The following is a 19373-nucleotide window of genomic DNA, read 5'->3' as shown; positions in this document are numbered from 1 at the left end:
TGTTTCACGGCCTGACCAGATCTCACTGGAAGGGAAGGGAGGGGAAGGGGGCGGAGCTACAGCCACTGGGAAAACCACAGCGACAGGCGAACAAACGGGAAGTGCGAGGAAAGACAAACCCAACTGTAATACTGAATTTGCGTACAAACTGGACAGAAATGAAGTCAAATACAAACAAAAACAAAGAACTAATTAAATAAATATCTATGGTACACACGTATGGCACAAATATGCAGCAGTCGGTTTGGCAACTCTCTTCTTTCAATTTGTTCCTTTTTTTTTTTTTTTTTTGTAAAGAAAACCAAATTACCATGGAAACAGTGCAAAAGGGGCGGGGGGTTAGGGAATGGCCGAGGACTTCAGACGAACGCTAGCTAAAATACATAGCAAAAAATTCCAATTTTATACAAAACATCTTACTATGCGTTTATAAAAAAATGTTATGTTGGGTCTGTTGTTGATATTTACACAATCTATTTACCAAAAAAAGTAGTATTCTGTGTTTTACTGTGTCGTTTTTAATCCCGTTCCTTTTTATTTTTATTTACTTTACTAAAAAAAAAACATGTGAATAAGGCTATCATTTAAATCCATATACAATACAAACATGAATGTATTTACAGCTTTCTTACCTACAGGTGTACGGTGCAAAAAATTACTGAGTCATCTGAACTCGGGATGACGAAACGAGCAAGGCATTTTACAGTAGCCTGAAGACGCTTCACTCCGCACGTCACAAACATCTGAGCTTCCCAATGCGGCACAGCTGGACGAATCTCATTCCTCTCGTTACGCTTTCGTAAGAATGTTTGTGAGTTGCTTAGTGAAGTGCGGCCTTCAGATTCAAAGAAACTAAGAAGATTGTCGTTTTTTTTTTTTTTTAGTTCCTTATCAGACAGCAACCAAACACTGGCATGGGTGTGTGTTCTGTAATATGAGTTTCAAAGCATCTGCTCAATTTTGTGAATGTGTTTTCACAGTTTACCTCATATCTACTGCACAAAATAAAAAAAAAAACTCACTTTATAAAAAGAATACTATTTCAGAAAAAAAGGAAACACAAGAGGATTGTGTTGTTTTGTTTATGTTGTATTGTTTTCGTTTAATTTCACTCATTTCAGTGGATAAGAACACTTTTCCATAGGTGTAAGCATTTCATTTTGTCTCTCAATTGTTACAAAAATAAATAAAAATTGCATATTTGCTTATTTTGCGGCCTCTTACAGAGGCACAAACCTCAGATCCCACAAGGCTTGGCTTCTTGGCGAGATTTGACAATCTCCATGAAACAGATGGAAATGAAAAATATGAACAATTAATACGTGACCATGGCGACCCACAGCCAAATCTCTGCTTATGTCGAGTTATCGAAATCTCCAAAGTCCACCGCAGGTGAACCTTATCAATGTGTGAAGTGTCAATGAGAGAAATACACGAATAGTTCAATAGAAAGGTTCACATGTACAACCACACACACCATTACACTGACCAGAGGGGTTTCTCGTGAGAGCTGAGGGACGAGTACGTAGAGGACTGTGGGAATCCACCCAGTCGGTCCCATGGGTGCAGCTACAGACTCCAATTGGCTACTTCCTCGCCTGCCAGCAGCTCTCTTTGTGTTCAATGTCAACATTTCTTTGCCTAGGGAGTAGCACGAAAGTTGCCCTTTTTTATGACTCGCAATTTTAGCCTGAGCTAATTCCCTTCTGGCTGGCTTCGTAACTCTTGTCCACTGCCCTCCTTCCCACTTGAGAGGCCTAATTTCAACCCAAAGCTCTCTGAGCTTCATCAAACAAGACAGCCAGGCTAGAGGAGCCGGTTTAGTTTATCCTCGCTAAGCAAGATTCTGCCAGACTAGCCTTTCCTCCAGACTCTTTTTGGCCCTTCCTTCTCATTCCTTTCAGCTATTTTAAACCCAACATGCTGTTTTCTCTCGAGCTTTCTTTCCCAAGCTGCCCCTTTCCTGGCCATATGTGTCAGTATGTGTAGTATATGTGGTTCAAAAGGCAACTATTTGTGTACGGATTGATCGCAATTGGTGTGAATGGGGGAGGGGTGATAAATGTTTCAGAAAAAATGGGAAAGGTCTATGTTTGCATAATGTGCCTGCTTGCTAAGTTATTAATATCTGCCTGGCCATTTGTGTGCTCTGTGTATCATAAATAAGTTCTTTCTACTTCTTTCTGTTTGCTTCCACGTCTTTTTTTTTTTTTTTTTTTTTTAATCTCATCTCCTCCATTTTAATGTACAACTAAACAAAATCATCAGCATAACAAAATGTTAATTAAGTCTTCTGTTTCATTAAAAAAAAAAGTAAATAATAATAATAATTATGCTAATAGCAATGCGTCAGATGACCCTGTGCTTTTGCATGAGTATGACAGCACCAGTTCATCAGAAAGGGTTTTATGAAAAATGTTGTGTGAGCGTGATAGTAATGGCAGTAGGACAATTATTGCCAATGCCACCATTTCACTGTCACTCACTCTCTTTTGTGTGTGTGTGTGTGTGTGTGTCATATGGGCCAGGTGGTAGGTTTTTTAAAAGTGCTGCTAAAGTGTTCACATTTATCCCCTACCTTCCAATAAGCTCTTGTTTATTCTTACCCCCTCTGCTCTCTCTAGCCCTTGGCTTCGAACTTACATAAGTGAAATGTGTGTGATGTCAGTGTGTATCTGTGTATATCTGTGTGTGTATGTGTGTGTGTGTCCCACACAATGTACAAACAGCACGAATTAACCAGCACAACAGGATCTCTATGACAATACCTAGATCTATCAAACGAATCTGCACATGAGCCATATTGGGAATGACGAAGAGAAATGCGAGTAAGACACGTGACCATACGCAAAGCCTTCAAGTAACGATTGTGACAGTCACTTTGCAGGAGATAAAAGAAGTTTTCGAGATGAAGGGAGAGTGGAAACGAACGAAAAAACGGTGACCAAGAAGGCGAGTGAAACAGGTGATGTCCGTGTTAAGGTCCGACAGTGCGTCCGATGAGTCCTGTTTCCTCAAAGTCCACTTCCTGTATCTGTGACCAATGAACCGAGGAGTTTCCCCATGACAGGCACCAGTTCGCAGTCAGGGTTCCTTGATATTTTTTTTTTTACTTGAGTCACTTCATTCTGTCGTTCTTATTTTGTCCTTCTCCACATAAGGAGAGTCACCCTTGTCCCCTCACCGCTTTTAAACACGGGCCCTTAAACACACCCCCACCTCACAAACACACATCATTTAGTGCACGTGTTTCTAATCGTGAGGGGGTTAAAAGCAGCAGCCTCACTCCACCGCTTAAAAACTCTACACTGAAGAATAATAAGGAATATTCGGAAAATAAAAACAAAAATTTTACGACAGCCACGAGAAGAGGCGCAGAGCGAGCTTCGTCACCCGCCCCCCTATGGGGAGGGGCTGATTCATTGAGGGGGCAACAGGGTCAAAGTTCAAAGTTAGTCCTCAGTCTCTCACACCTTGTAGTAGATGTTAGCAGGGCTCTGAGGCGGCATCTCCTGCACGATGTAGACGGGGTGGCCGTAATCGCCGCTCACCTTCTCGTAGTGCGGGCAGAAGACGCTGTCGGCCGTCCTCAGCGGGATGATGATGTCGCTGGGCTCGGAGCCGTTGTTGTTGCCGCCGCCTCTTTTGGGCGTGGCCAGCGAGCCGAGCGACAGCGTGGTGGTGTGATGGGGCGAGTGCTTGCCGTGGCGCCGCCGGTGTTTGAGCAGCAGCACTACCAGCATGGCCACGACGGCCACGGCGATCACGCAGGCCGAGGCGACGCCGGCGAACAGAGCCACCTCGGAGCCGATCACCGATGATGATTTACCTCCACTGCCACCGTCGACTGTCTCACTGTCGTGATTAAACGATCCTGTGGAGAAAGACGAGAGTGAGTTATAACAGACAGATACATTCTCCTTTAATGCATGTTCAGCAGATTTGTAGGGACACATTCTGTCCTAGGCTGAGATTTTAATTTGTCTTCTGGACGCAGCATAAACAAGTCCATCAACTGGAAAAACACAGTCTCCTTTAACACAAACTTGAATTTGCAGAAATACAGAAATTATAATTACCCCAAATGCATTGTAGCTGAACTCATCTGATTTAACCTACACGTTTGTTTTTTTTTTTAAATTCAACTCTGAAATGCTGTTTTAGGTTTAAATTCAGACTTGCTACATTTATAGGCATTATGTTTTCCGGGCCTTGTGGGACTCAGCGTGGCTCGCTGGACTGATTGCTCGTGCTTTGGGCTGCTTTACAAGCGGATTATGCTGCCTAAGACACTCCACTCAAATGACTTTGACACCCATATGCTGCTTTTTGGAAGGGACGGAAGAGGAGGGAGTGGGGGGTAGAGAGAGAGACAGAGATGCTGAGGTATGCAGAGTGTGTGTTTGTGTATGTGTGTGTGTGTGTGTGTGTGTGTGTGTGTGTGTGTGTCACGCTGGCACGTTGTTTTGTGTCAGGAGGATTTTTGAACGCGAGAACACTCAGATAGACAGTTGAGCAGCTTAGCTCTCAGAGAGAAGAAGGAGATGATTATAGGGACTCAGGTTTATATAGTTTTTATGGGCGACGTTTAATTACTGGCTCCCTTTACACCACACAAACACACACTCTGTTCAAGTATACATGAAAAGCGTGCGCACACACATCTTGAGTCTGTAACATACCTTGTTTGTCGAGCACTTCGTTGGAATTATCCTTGCCCGTGTCTGAGTATTTGGGCGGATGTTTGGTGGGATACTCTTTAGGAGGAAGAGGGTCTGATGGGTCTGTGTACAAAAAAAAAAAAATCACAATCAGCAGCAGAACCATGATGAATGAGGGTGTGTCTGTGCTAGTTTGTGTTATTCTAAATGAAAACGTACATTAGGGTGTGTAGTATTGTGTAAGTGTACATGTTAATTAACATGGCAGGCACTGTAATTCAGTGTCCTTCAACATTGTGTGTGTGAGAGTGTGATAGTGTGCTGAGTGATGGAGAGACAGGGGAAAGGGGTAGGTGTAACCTGCTAAAATCATTGTGCCTGTCACTGATTAATCAGTAATTACAGGGCGGGGTCTTCCGAACACAAAGACTCCCGCTCCGTCACAGGAACCCGCCCACACAAATGGAGTGAAACATCGAATCTACTCACTCTGTCCGACCTTCATGACGATTTTCATGGACTTCGTTTTACACACTCCTCCTTCCTGGTTCTCCAGGCCCTCCATCGTGCCGTTCGATGTTGCTGAAAGAGAGAGATGACAAGGTCAAGCCCCCTGCTGAGCGCCCGAGTGTAGCTAAACTACATCACATCAAGCACCGCAGCTATGGCCGACATTAAAAAATAAAATGAATGTATCCCAAATGGCTCGTTTGAACACGTGCTAGAGCTACACAGCATAAAACTTTCACTGACTTCAGCAGGGTTTCCTTTGAGTACCCAGAATTCCTGCCGCTCCCTGGCTGCGACCTTGGCCAAAACAGAGCTGCAGGATTTGCTGCGTTTGCAGACGCACCTTTACACAATTTGCTAAATATGTTTAGTACATATTTCACCAGTTATCTTACCGGCTGTGGTTCTATTGTGGAGCTGATGTTAACTGTTAAATTAGTAATAAAACAGTAACACAATACCTAAATCATGTTTTTTAGTTTGTTTGTTTTTGAGTTTGTATTAATAAATATAAAATTATTACAGACATAACAACATCATTGCACTGAATTGTGTTGTTTTTTTTTTTTTTTTATATCAGTAATAGTAAAAGTGTGACAGGAATAATAAGAGCATCCATATCATTTTTTTATTTTGTTTTGTTTGTTTATTTGTATTATATTAGTGATAATAAAACTATGACAGACATAACAATAACATAGTAATAAAAAAAATCACCAAAAAAATTTTTTTGTCGTTTTCTAAATATTCATACTAGATAAATTATGACAAATATACAATTGACCAATAATAATAATAATAATAAAAATAATAATAATAATAATAATAATAATATAGTTATAGAGAGGGTTGGCTGTTTGTTTTGTTTCTTTCCTTTTTAATATTTTTGTTAACTTTATAATAAATCATGAGCTCTCCATACATACGTCTTAACTTTTTTTTTTCTTGTCTAATTGTGTTTATAATTCGCATTTCGGTCTTCTGTGGTTCTGTGATGTTTTTGATTAATTTAAAATGATTTGAAATCAAACTATTTTGTTACTAAAATCATGAGACTGAGCAAAATATCTATGCGTTAGATTAAATGCGTTAGATGTCAAATATATAATAAATGTGGGGTGGTAAAGCATGTGACTCAGTATTGAGCTGTGAATGTGTTCAGTCTTCAGTGTTGGAGACTTGATAAATCTGCATGGGTTTTCTGGACAGGAGCGTGTGTGTGTGTCTGTGTGTGTGTGTGTGTCTAGCGGCTTGCAGTCTATCAGGTCAGTAACACAGAGGTAACGAGCTGCCAGGGGCTTTAGTGTTTGGCCTCAGTCCAGATCACTGTGGCCTGTGTTCATAGAAAAAGGGAGGTTTGAGAGAGAGGGAGCGAGGGGGGGAGAGAGAGAGAGAGAGAGAGAGAGGGGGGGGTGTAGACAGGCTGTCCCATGTACACCAACCTTTGGTGAATATGAGGGCAATTAAAAAGCAGGTGCTTCTGTGTGTGTGTGTGTGTGTGTGTGTGTGCGCGCACGTTTGTGTGTGTGTGAGACACTTCAAGCTCTCTGTCATGCTTTTTCTTTCCCTCTTTCTGTGTGTTATCAACTTCATCTTCTTTCTTGACATCCTTTCCTTTTTTTCTTTCTGCAGAAATGAATGACTGTGCTTCATCTCTGTCTCTCTCTCTGTCTCTCTCTCTCTCTCTCTCTCTCTCTCTCTAACCTTCAGTGCTTTAGTGCTTCAGAGGAGACAAGACATACACAGAAAGCTTCTTAATAGCTTGTTTTCCTTTCAGTTAGTTGATTTGATTTCATAAATCCAGTCGTAACACAAGCACACACTCTCTCACACGAGAGGAAGTAACACTGTAGAACACAGAGAATGTGTACAGGATGTATGGTAGGATTCATCGTATTATACGAACAAGAGTCTGTGCTTGAAAGGGAGACATACACACATAGACCATCAGGTGTTTGACCTGAGTTTCTGTGTGTGTGTGTGTGTGTGTGTGTGTGTGTGTGCCTGTCCGTCTGAGCGAGATTTCTTATACTACATCCATGAGACACAACTTGAGGAAGCTGGATCATGGGAGCGAGAAGGCATCGGGAGCTGCAATTTATGCAAACTGAAAATGAAAAAAAAAAAAGACAGAGAGAAAAAGATAGAGCAGAGACAGAATGAGAGAGACACAGAATGTCTAAAGCTATGTGTCTGCAATCAGTCAAATGTCCATGCACATTTTCAGCTCCATTTTCTTAGACTAGCTCTCACTGCTCAGCCATCTGGCCCCTACGGAGTGCAAATTAGCCTCGTAACACACTCGCACACACACACACACACACACACACACACACACACAGAGTCCATAGACGGAGACTTTGGTCATGAAAAATCACACAAGCATGATAATGATAAAGTACTCATGATTCTAGAAGTGACAAGCACTGAGGGTGAACACACACACACGCAAATCGAAACATTTTGTATCTACGTTTTATATTAAAAAGATCCCTGTCATCCTCACAAAAAAAATGTCACACTCACACACACATACATACTCACACACACAATGAACTAGCAATACAAAATGAGCTAAAACTGTAACAGTCCAGTAATCCTGAAATTGAACAGCGCAGCCCAAAAAGAACAAGACCATTAAAATCCACACACACACACACACACACACACACACATGCACAGAGTCATGGATTAAGAGTGAGCTATGATATTAATGACGCAGTTATTCACTGATCTCGTTACGGGGAAGAGTGACCCAATCACCATGGCATCAGGGTCACCAGGCCCTCAGTCCATGTGTTTCTAATGAGCACCGACACTAATAAGAAATGGCATCGACTTTCTCTCTCCCTCACACACACACACACACACACACACACACACACACACATAACTGAGTGCAGCTCTGACCCTCACACCTGCCTGCTGTCTATGCCAGTTCTTCTCTCCACCTGTCCGCACATACACATACACACCCACACCCACACACACACACACACCATTTAGTCAACAATTTCAGTATAAATTTTTGTGATTATCATGGAGATGGTGTGGACTTTTTTACTCTGACCAACTGCACTGTTACACATTTTCTTTTTCCCCTTTAGTATTATATCACTTGTTTTTCTCTTTCGAGTAGTATTGTTGTTCACACTTTCCGTATGCTGTTTCTCATCTTGCCTTATGTGCTCTAAGACTATTTCACTGTGAAAAGAGCTACACCAGGACAACAAAACAAGTTGACGCTAAAATCTTTTTTTTGGTAACAAAATTTAAATAAACCTCAAAAAAAACAAAAAAACATCACGACATAAATCACGTAGCGTGAAAATGTCTTCATGTATCAAGTAACATCCTGCTTCCAGACATCACATGCAACTCAACAAAACAGTCTCGGGGTTTTAAAACTTCCCTTTGCAAATTACACACACACAAACGCACACACACATGCTGTCTGACGAGGCCTGTCATAATTTAAACAGACAAAAAGTAATTACACTGCTGATGGAATTCCTCTCACTCTCTTATTCGGCGCTAGAAATGCCGCCTCTGTCCTCTCTTTCTCATTTTCTCTCTCTGTTCAATCACTCACCATCATTTTCTCTCTCTCTCTCTCTCTCTCTCTCTCTCTCTCTCTCTCCATATTTAGATCATGTTGCTCAATCTCTTGCTTAGTTCCCAGCTCTCTCTGTCTGTCAGACAACATTAGCTCAAGTTAATCTGCGTGCACACACACACACACACACACACACAACCGCAGGCTCAACCAAGTCAGTCTGCTGATGAACAATAGGAGAGCCATTTCAAGGCTTGACACACACACACACACACACACACACACACAGACAGACAGACAGTTTGCATACAGTTGCACAAACAATCCAGGCTCCTTCTGCGCATGTCTTAATGATGACAGACAGACTAATAACAGTATGGTTTCTTTTAATTTGCCTACAGATTGACCTCTGTATTGCTGTCTGTCTGTCTATCTGTCTGTCTGTCTATTTTTCTGTCTATCTATCTGTCTGTCTGTTTTTCTGTCTGTCTTTCTGCCTGTCCTGTGAACTAAACCATTAGGATTAAACTATTTAATTAATTACTTATTGAACGGTGAGCACAAAAACTCGATTCCTTCTTTAACAAGTTCACAGAACACAGCACTCACACACACACACACACACACACACACACACACACACAAAATTCTCCAGCTGCAGGCCATCATTGTGTGAGAGAAAAAGAAGCAATTAACATCTCCAATGAAGAAAAATGGCCCATTTCTTCAGCCGTGCTCTTCTCCGTCTTTCCCCCGTTCCTGTAATTCTCTGCTCCTGCATTAGCGTTTGCTCAGGAGGAGAGGCCCGGAATAAACGAGCGAGAGAGAAGAAAAGGGCTGAATTTGCACGAGCAGCAAAATTGGATTTCCTCCTCTGTGAGTTAGAAGTGAACTTTTTTCCATATACGCAGCGAAGTCAGGAAGAGTGTCGCGTGAACTCTGGGAATTGTGTCTGTTTTGGTTGGTTTACATTTATTGTATGTCTCCTGTATTTTCCCCGTTACTAAGTGTGGTTACACAGCTCGCTTGTAATTGACACATGTGCATGTTGGTGCGAGTGTGTGTGCAGTGAAGGGCCCGCGGCTCAGCGCTTGGTTTTTCTTTGGCAGAACGTGCGAACATGAGCCTATGTTTGTGAGCTGAAGCACGTCTGTATAAATGGTAATTTGAGGCCTTTCGGGTTAAATTCAGGGACGTCTTTTTTACAGTTCATACATTTTCACCTCTCCTGCTACTGAGCTATCACAGTTGGAAGTCGACGTGTGGGGGTATATCGGTGTGATGAGGAAATCTTAAACAGTCGTACTGAAAAGTTTCTCTGATATGCCAGTACACAGCAAGACAAAAAAAAATACTCAACAATGTCGAAAGGATTTGGGATTATGGGAGAAGATTTCAAACATTATCATGATTGCATTGATTTTTACTTTGCATTGATAAACAGTCTCTTTGATAAAACATGCTAGAACTTTCCATGCACATTTTAAAGTTATTTTTTTTATGAATTAATCTTTATTAAGAAGGTTAAGTTGGAAGCTGATCTGGTAAACCCTGAAACACTGGGATGCATGCATTGCTACACAATATTGGTGACATTTTACCCTGTGCTAAATCTGTAATTACGTATTGTAATTATTTATCCAATATGTACCTCCATATTCCTTCAAATATACAAATTAAAATAATCCCGGCTCTTAGTCATGTATTAGATTTAGTATTTTTTAGATGTTAGATATAATCAAAATAAATAAATAAAAATAAATGAAGAAATACGCCACTACAGAACGTAACCAAGGCGGTAATATAATAATCAGGAGCTCACGATTTAAAATTGATATAATACGGATCATATTGTTTTACAAATGGCAAAAATTTTAATTGCACTTAAAATTTTGCAACTCTAGCACGACAGTGAATATCCTAATCTGAATTTTTTCATCGTTGCACACTAGCTGGAAAACACAATCCAAACAACAACCAGCCATAACAAGAATCTGCATTCAGTCTAAACACTGCAACAGAATCTAAACACTCACGCTATTGGACGCAACGGGTTGTATAGATAATGATTGGCTGCGGTACTCACAGATGATGTAGTAGTCTTTTCCTCTGAAGAACTCCAGGCCCCAGAGGTTGGGACTGAACTCCTGGAACTTGAGCGTGAATTTGACGTCCTGGTCGGGTTTGACGCAGTTCAGCAGCGGCGTGTCGGCCTTCGTCACCGTGCACGAGTCCAGCTGCTCGCGAGGAACCATGTAGAGTTTGTAGTACTCGACTCCGTCCATGGAGCCACCCTCCACTCGTGGACACACAATGTCCATTTTATCACCAATCTGAGGATACAGGACTAAACCCTGACCTTGAACGAACCTGTGCGGGGAGAAAAAAAAAGAGCAGACAGAAAAGAAAGGTCTGTTAGTCTTATTTTTACATTGTCACAATCCAAAATAAACCAGCTGAACACTTAATAATTCAGCAAGGCTGATCAATTATTTATGCATTATTATGAATAACAAGGACGGGTTCGGAATGCGAGAGCGAGTCTGATGACCTTGCTGTGGAAAAATAAGTTTCCTGGAATAATTTTGCTAGTCATTTTTTTGGCAAATGCTAAAAAGAAAAATGGCCATGTTCCTAGTGTTGTCAGTGTACGTACAGCTCGAGTGTTTAACTAGAAGCTGGGAACACTACACACGGGAACTGCTAAACTCAGTGACATCATGAGAAAATGTGAAAAGATATGTAAAGAAGCACACACCCACACAATAAACACACACATAATGCGCCTGGAGATTGTGTAAGAGCACATTCCCACTCCAAATGGATGTCTCGGCAGATCTTGCTGCGTGCGTGAGTGTGTGTGTCTGTGTTTGTGAGGTGTTACATGTGCAGATGGCTGCTTGACACTGCTATCGCTCCGATAGATCCGGTCATGCAAAGCGTCTTGTAAAATCGGCGGCACAAAATAAAACTCCCTACACCAGATCTCTATCTGTCCTGCCTTATCTTACCACTGTTCTGTTTGAATAGGCAAGAACAGGCGTACGTGTACGTGTGTGTGTGTGTGTGTGTGTGTGTGTGTGTCTGGAGCCACATATACAGCCTAGCTTTGATGCAATACATCGTCAACTATATTGTCTGGGTTATCTGTTCGGCATTTTCAAACATAATGCTAAATCAAGTTTCGGTCAACAACTCATTCTGAATGCTATCTGTATGGGTGCGGGTAAACACACACACACACACACACACACACACACAGAAAAATATATTGTCCAGTCATACACACATACCAAGTTCTGCAAACGTGGCAGCTGATTTGATCTCTCACCCTGCATTTAACTCAAAGCATATATACTTCAGTCAAAGGAGAGCAATGAGTTGCTCCAAAATATGGGTGATGTGGAGGAAAACATCACATGCTGTTCCTTGAAATTTTCAGGATGCACAATTGTTTAACACAATATTTAGTTTGCTATCAAAATGCCAGCAAAATAGCAACGCCCTATTTCTATTTAATTCTATTTTATTCAAAAATACTGCAAGAATAATCTCATAGAGGAAAAAATGAACAATTTCTAAAATAAAAATAGACTTTAACACCTAATCAGCTATCAATCTGTTACTCTTACTAACAATGGAACATTTGATGTTGTCATGACGACACACACACATACACACTCTCAGAAAAATAGCACATCGTCATATTACCCGTTCCTACTCTGAAACACACTATTTCATCCAACACACTTTCACAAACCCTTCTACAGTGGTTTACACGTTCCACTAAAACCACTGATTAAACAAAGTTTCCCCTAAAGTGTGTTTCAGGCTCGTGGGAGTCGCCCGAGCAGTAGTTATTTACACCCCTGACCTCCAACAGAGTCTATAGAATAAGAATATCCCAAAAAAACGGGGGAGGGCCAAGAGCAAATAAAAGCCTCATGTTTTTAAATGGCTTTAACTCACTCTATAAGACACACTTAACCCCTCGTACCCTCTTTTGTTTTTCCTTCTTTTCTCCCCCCCTCACTTTTGTGCGCCTCAGATTTATGGCTTGTGTTGTAAACGTTTCGGGGAGCGTGGACGTGAATGAGAGGATCGCCGGGATCATTCGGCTCGGTTAAACGAGGCTGCAGCTGCGGACAGACGTCACAGAGCAGCTCTGTGTATGTGTGCATGTGTGTATGTGCGGGCTGTGAATGTGAGCAGTATGTCTAAAGAGGCCGGTGTGCCGCTCGCGGACATCCTCGGCATTGTGAGGACACACACACGCTCCGAGTGGCTCATCTTCGTCTTCTTTTCTTTGCGCTGACACATGGGCTTACTCACGTTTTCACACGCTCCTTCCAAGACGTTCAAATATGTTTTTCTGGCAGTGTAGCTGACGGCAGTAAAAGTGTTGCCAAAGAGCTCACGAAAAACATTTTTAGAGACAAAAAAAAGCCCATAGAACAAAGAAGCTTATTCAGGTGAGTGCTAAGTATAACTCGGAATTCACACTCACTCACTCAAACACACACATGAGCGATGACAGAAAAAAAACCCAGGTGTGATAAACGGACGCTGCGATGGAGAATGAATCCCCTAACATCTGTTTTTTTGGGTATTTCTTTTTATCCCACCATCTCCTCTTTCATGTGCGCGTCACGGTCGCCGGTGTCCCGCGACTTCGTCGAGCCGCGCTCGTCTCACACACCTGCTCGCAGTAAAACCTGTTAGATCTTTCTCACTCGATGACATTCTTCCTTGTCTCCACATATCTCGCTCTGTCTCAGTGAAAACAATCCTTAAATCCCTAAATCTTTCACTGTCCCCCTACCCTTTCCTCTTCCCTTTTTCCTGCTTTTGTTTCGTCCTCTCTTAATCTGGGCTGAACACGACAGCTTAATCCCAAATTCTAACAAAACACAGAGGATCGATGGTGAAAGATAGAACCAAGGAAAGCGAGAGACGAGAAAAAAGAAATGACTTTCAATTATCTGCGCAATATGGAGGTCCGTCAGATGGATAGACGTTCAGAGAAAGTTCCGGACAAAAGCCAGGGACAAATGATACTGGGTTTTAGACTGTGTGGGGCTGGATTTAGGGGAGGGGGGTTATCCGTCTACACCGGTGGCTGCCACTCTATATCTATGCTCATTCTTTTCTTCCTCCCTCTTTTATTCACTCTCTAACCCCGATGGACTTGCTTTAATGACGACCCCAGTCTCTGTTCGCTCTGTTCTCTGTTCGCAACTGCACAGTTCCACCATTTTAATCCCTAACATTCACTCAAACTGCCCACAAAAATCCCCTTCCTCGTGTCCTCCACCTTTCAGCGTGTCCTATCAGAACTGCGCGCCTTCATACCTTTCTCTCAATCCCTCTCTTTCTCTACTCATCTTTCTCTTTCACTGTCTTTATCTCTCTCCTGCAGGAATCCCACTCATCCGTTGGCATCGCATGAAAAAAACACTAAAAAATTATGGCTGTCTATTAGTGCTATGTTCTTCTCAGGCACCACACACACACACACACACACACACACACACACACACACGCACACTAATAGAGTTCCCTTGTGATTCTAACGTTGAGCGCAGAGGGGGGTTTAGGGGGTAGTTATTATTCATGGCCGATTCATCAGTCTCTGATGGACTATCTGCATGTGTATGTGCCTCCACACACACACTCACACACACTCACACACACTCACACACACACACACGTGGCCCAGTCAGCAGCCCCACCATGCCTCGAAAAGAGATGTAATCTCATAATGAAGAGACAGAGAAAGAGAGAGCGGGGGTACGGGTGAGAGAGGGAGAGACAGAGGGGGGGAACTCGGGCATCCTTTTACTGAAAACATGTAGAGCAGACCTCGCTTTTGTTTCTCCACCTCGACTACAAAATGGATTAGCAGCACGATTCTGTGAGGGAGGGGAGAAAGAGAGAGCGAGAACGAGGGAGAGACGGAGGAAGCTGCGGATCCTTTACGGGTCTCATGCACCAGCTGTAAAGCAGTTAAGGAGGAAACAACAACGTGCTTTAAATCTGCGCAGTGGATAAAGAAAAGAGAGACAGTAAACTCAAGAGATGGAAAGATTGGGAGAACCCCAAACCCCCCAACCACCCCTCCACACACACACACACACACACACACACACTTCAAACCACTTGTTTACTCAGGTTCAACTCTACAGGAGCTAAAACAACATGTGAGACTATAGTCTTTTATTTATCTACCTATTCATTCGTTTCAATGATTTTATGATTTATAACAACAGTGACAGAAGTAGAAAACCGAATAATTCCTTTAGATCATTTAGATATGATTTATTTTAACATTAATTCCATTTATTACCATAAATCATAATCATTACTACTACAAATATGTTAAGCTAATAAGCCGATGACAGATAGCTGACGATCTGCATTGTGCAAAAACTGATTAGGAGAAAAAATAAAAAACGTGAGGTATTGATGATGTTTGAACGTGTTTTTACGTGATAATGAGTCCACCATGTCTCCCTCATTAGACTAGCCATTAACATTCCTACACTTCATACCATGATGAAAGATATTAAAAATGCTGAGAAAAAAAAAGTTTTTTAAAGCTGACGTGTTCAGCACATGAAGCCTCGGGCTTTGAGTCACTGGAGACATGACACACACATTTACACGGCCTTTCCTTAGGGAACGAGTGTACACAAGGTCACTCGCACCCCACTGGGCCTTCTCTTTTATTTCTATTTAATTAACATGATTACTGATTGCTTAGCATTTGAATTTTTAATTTGCTCATTTTTGAGTCCGCTTGATTGAATAAAAATAATAGCCTACATACAACATCAAAAATAAGAATCCTGCAATCAATATACATCTTTTAGTCAGTATAATTATGTTATAATTATTATTAATTGTTATGCATAATACTCAAATCAATAAATACGTTTTAGAGAACTACCACTAGAAAGCATGCTCTTAATATGGTAATGTACTGTACAGAATTTTTGCATCATCCACACACACACACACACACACACACACGGGCCTAAATGGTGCCTTCACTAATCCACTCTCCCTGGCTGCACTTCAGCTCACTGTAATGCTGCTTACAACGGTGAGATAAGGTTAAATTATTCATATAATGTGTGTGTATGTGTGTGTGTGTGTGTGTGTGTGTGTGTGTGTGTTAAAGCAGGTTAAAAGTCTAGTAGACTACAGCACTACAGGGTGATATGCATTAGAGCAACACGCTCATGCATTTCTGCTCGGAAAATCTACGGTCACGTCCCAAATCGCACACAACTGTAGTGAATAATGCAGCATTATAGGAGAGCAGACTGGGCGACCACACGCCTACCGCAGGGTGACTTCGGGTGAAGCACGGGGTATTAGGGTAGCGTGTTTACATCCTTTTCTTGAGAAAGAAAAAACCAGTAGCCTATTTCCAGAATTTCCATTAATGTAGGTCTAATTGGTAGAAATCCTATTACCCAAGACTGCAGAAATGTCACAGGACAGAGCAAGTAAATAAAAAATGTCCCATTACAGCCCGCCTGCACTCACCCTGTAGCCTACAGCCTGTAAAGTAGGGTTGTGCATGTTGACATTTTGTCATGTATACAGTGTGAGCCTTGGATTCAGATGGATCCGACCGGACTGATCCGGTTTTTAAATCAGGTTTGATCAGGGTTTATTAGCAGATGCGATATTAAAACAGTATGCACGTAACCATGGCGACTGCGAGCGTTTGATGATGTAGCGTATTAATGCTGAGGTAGTGTGAGTTGCCTTCACTGCTCTAAATCACTGACTAGATAGATGGATAAACACTGATAGATAGATAGATAGATAGATAGATAGATAGATAGATAGAGGACGGGATGACGAGCGGTGCGCGGGTTGGGAGTCTGCTGCAGTCCTCAAGCTTACTCACGTCTCTAATACAGAGAGAGAGAGAGAGAGAGAGAGAGAGAGAGGAGAAGCGAGAGTGTGTGCGCACACACGCACACACGCAAACACGCAAACACACGGGCCTACTGGAGCGTCTATATGAAATCAGCATTAATACAATACGGGACACCTGTGACACCTGAAACAGGACAGCAGAAGACAGGAGACGAGAGGAGCAGAGAAGAGAGGAGAGGACAGGAGAGGAGAAGAGAGGAGTAGAGAAGAGAGCAGAGGAGAGGAGAGGACAGGAGCGAACAGGAGAAGAGACGAGAGGAGAGGAGAGGAGAGGAGAGGAGAGGGGAGAACAGAAGTGAGAGGAGAGGACAGGAGAAGAGACGAGAGGAGAGGAGAGGGGAGAACAGAAGTGAGAGGAGAGGAGAGGAGAAGAGATGAGAGGAGAGGACAGGAGAGGAGAGGAGAGAAGAAGACAGAAGACGAGATGAGAGGAGAAGAGAGGAGAGAACAGAAATGAGAGGAGAGGAGAGGAGAGGAGAAGAGAGGACAGCAGGCCCAGCTGTGTCTTTATTCCCTCATGTTTTTATCTTTGCATGCACACACACAATTTAACCAATTTCACATAGACGAACAGCTCCTATTATCATTATTGTTATTATAATAATAATAATAATTATTATTATTATTAAATGTAATTAATGACACTAGAGATGTGGATCACACCCCAAACTCGATTTTTTTACTCCGGCTATATGTCGGATTTTTCCACCAAATTTCAACATGGAAGCTATAGCTATAAATAACTTCTGCTTTTTATTTATTTAATCCCTGTATTTCTCACCAGGCCTTACATGGGCGCGTGCAGAGTTCATACAGCAGCCAAACAAACAAACAAAAAACAAACAAACAAACAAAAAAAAACCTCTGCTCAGCTTGGTGTTGAGTTGGTGTCCTGCAGGCGCGACATTTACGGTGATTTATGCGCCTGCAGTTTAGTCTAAATTTATTTCTGCATTGCAATCATGTGACCACTTCTAAATTTAATACTCAAATTTAATACTAAATCTGCATATTTATGAGTTAAGGGAGAAAAAAAGAGAAAAAAGTGGGGAAGTAAGAATATATAGACTAATAATACACTGTGTGCGCGCGCTATAGGAGAGTAGAAGAGTCAGTGGGCTGCTTTGGCCTACACACACACACACACACACACAGCCTCATGTACTTTACATTAACGGCTAACACATAGTGTGTAGGTTTCTAAAATAACTGTATGTCTATTAAGAAAAAGATTAAGAAACCTAACATCTGGGGACGCAGGCGTATCTGATGTATTGTTTAATGCAGCAATGCGCGGTGCTGGAAGTGTGTGTGTGTGTGTGTGTGTGTGTGAGAGAGAGACTTACTTGGTGTTGGTCGTGTTCCAGTAGATGGACTCGAGTACGGTGGCGTTCACCTTGCACGCGAGCACCAACACCCCAAAGTAGTACGTCCACAGAGACTCCCCCATGACCTCTAAATCCGTTTCACGCGACAGAAATGTGCGAATACAATACAAAAAAAAATAACAACAATAAAAGAAACGCCCCTGAGGAGTGTCGCAGACAATCCCAACTCCTGATATCCCGACTCCAGGTGCGAGAGTCCAACACAAAGCAAAGCCCGGAGAGCCTGCTACGGGTAGAGCATCCCGCTGGAGCTGCTAGTCCGGGAGGAACGGCGGCTGCGCCTCGTGCACTGATCCCAAGCTCCGAGAGGCGACACGAGCACAGGCGCGTCAGAGTCTCACTCAGCAACGGCGGTAATAATAATAATAATACTACTACTTCAAATAATAAAAATAATAACAAGAAGAAGAAGAAGAAGGTCAGAGTGACGCTGAGTGGGCAGCTCTCTCCGTCGGGCCTGTGCTGAGCAGAGAGGAAGAGGACAGGTACATGATCCCTTAAAGAGAGGCGAGCCGCGCGCTCGCGCCGGAGCTCCGTACACACATCACCAAGTTAATCCGCTCCTCCGTTCACTTCAGCGCGCGCTGGCGGAAAGAAGACGGCCAAGGGGAGGGGGGGACCAATTCCAACAAGGAGCGAGAGCGAGACCAGAGCACCGCTCACACACACACACTCACACACACTCACTCACACACTCAGAGAGAGAGAGAGAGAGAGGGAGAGAGAGGCGCGCGCTCGCGCAAAAGCAGCTCGAGGTATTCCGTTTAAGGCGAGGAGTGCGCGAGCTCCAGTTCAAAAACGATGGCAAGTGGAGTAAATGATGAAATGAAAACAACAAGAACAACAGCAACAATAATAATAATGATGAAGATGATGATGACAAATGGGTGAAACTAAAAAAAAAAGGATGAAAATTAAAAAAAAAAAAAATGAAAGCTGGAGTCAGATGAAAGTTGTCATGGGTCGCTCGAGCCTCGCGGGTCCGGAGAGAAAGTGCAGGAGGACACGGAACGCACGCGCCGCTGCACTGCTCGCTCTGTTCAAAACCGCGATGCTTCTGAGACTCCCAATATTTGGCGGAGCTCGCGCTGAGCCGGCCCCGCCCACAAGGCCGCTCATTGGCCAGGACAACGAAAGAGAATGGAACCGAGACTGTCAATCAAACGGTCGCTCAGCAACGGCTCGAGCGGCGAAAAACCAGGGGCCAAGTGTGTGTGTGTGTGTGTGTGTGTGTGTGTGTGTGTGTGTGTGCGCGCGCGCGCGCCTCTCTGTTCCAAAAACCGGACAGAGCTTCATGAGATT

General features: G+C 42.7%; 1 protein-coding gene across 1 annotated transcript; it reads right to left on the bottom strand.

The window, feature by feature from the left end:
• Window positions 1-842: 842 nt before the first annotated feature.
• Window positions 843-19134, bottom strand: efnb2a (ephrin-B2a). The gene is made up of 5 exons (XM_026928354.3): window positions 18030-19134; window positions 10814-11097; window positions 5151-5243; window positions 4683-4784; window positions 843-3874 (listed from the first exon to the last, which is right to left on the bottom strand). Exons 1-5 carry the CDS (start codon window positions 18131-18133, stop codon window positions 3468-3470), a joined length of 990 nt encoding a protein of 329 aa, XP_026784155.1. The 5' UTR covers window positions 18134-19134; the 3' UTR covers window positions 843-3467.
• Window positions 19135-19373: the final 239 nt, after the last annotated feature.

Source organism: Pangasianodon hypophthalmus, chromosome 5, assembly GCF_027358585.1.
Source record: "Pangasianodon hypophthalmus isolate fPanHyp1 chromosome 5, fPanHyp1.pri, whole genome shotgun sequence".
Classification (NCBI taxonomy): Eukaryota; Metazoa; Chordata; class Actinopteri; order Siluriformes; family Pangasiidae; genus Pangasianodon; species Pangasianodon hypophthalmus.
The sequence above is the reverse complement of the archived record's forward strand: the minus strand, read 5'-3'. Positions and strand labels throughout refer to the sequence as shown.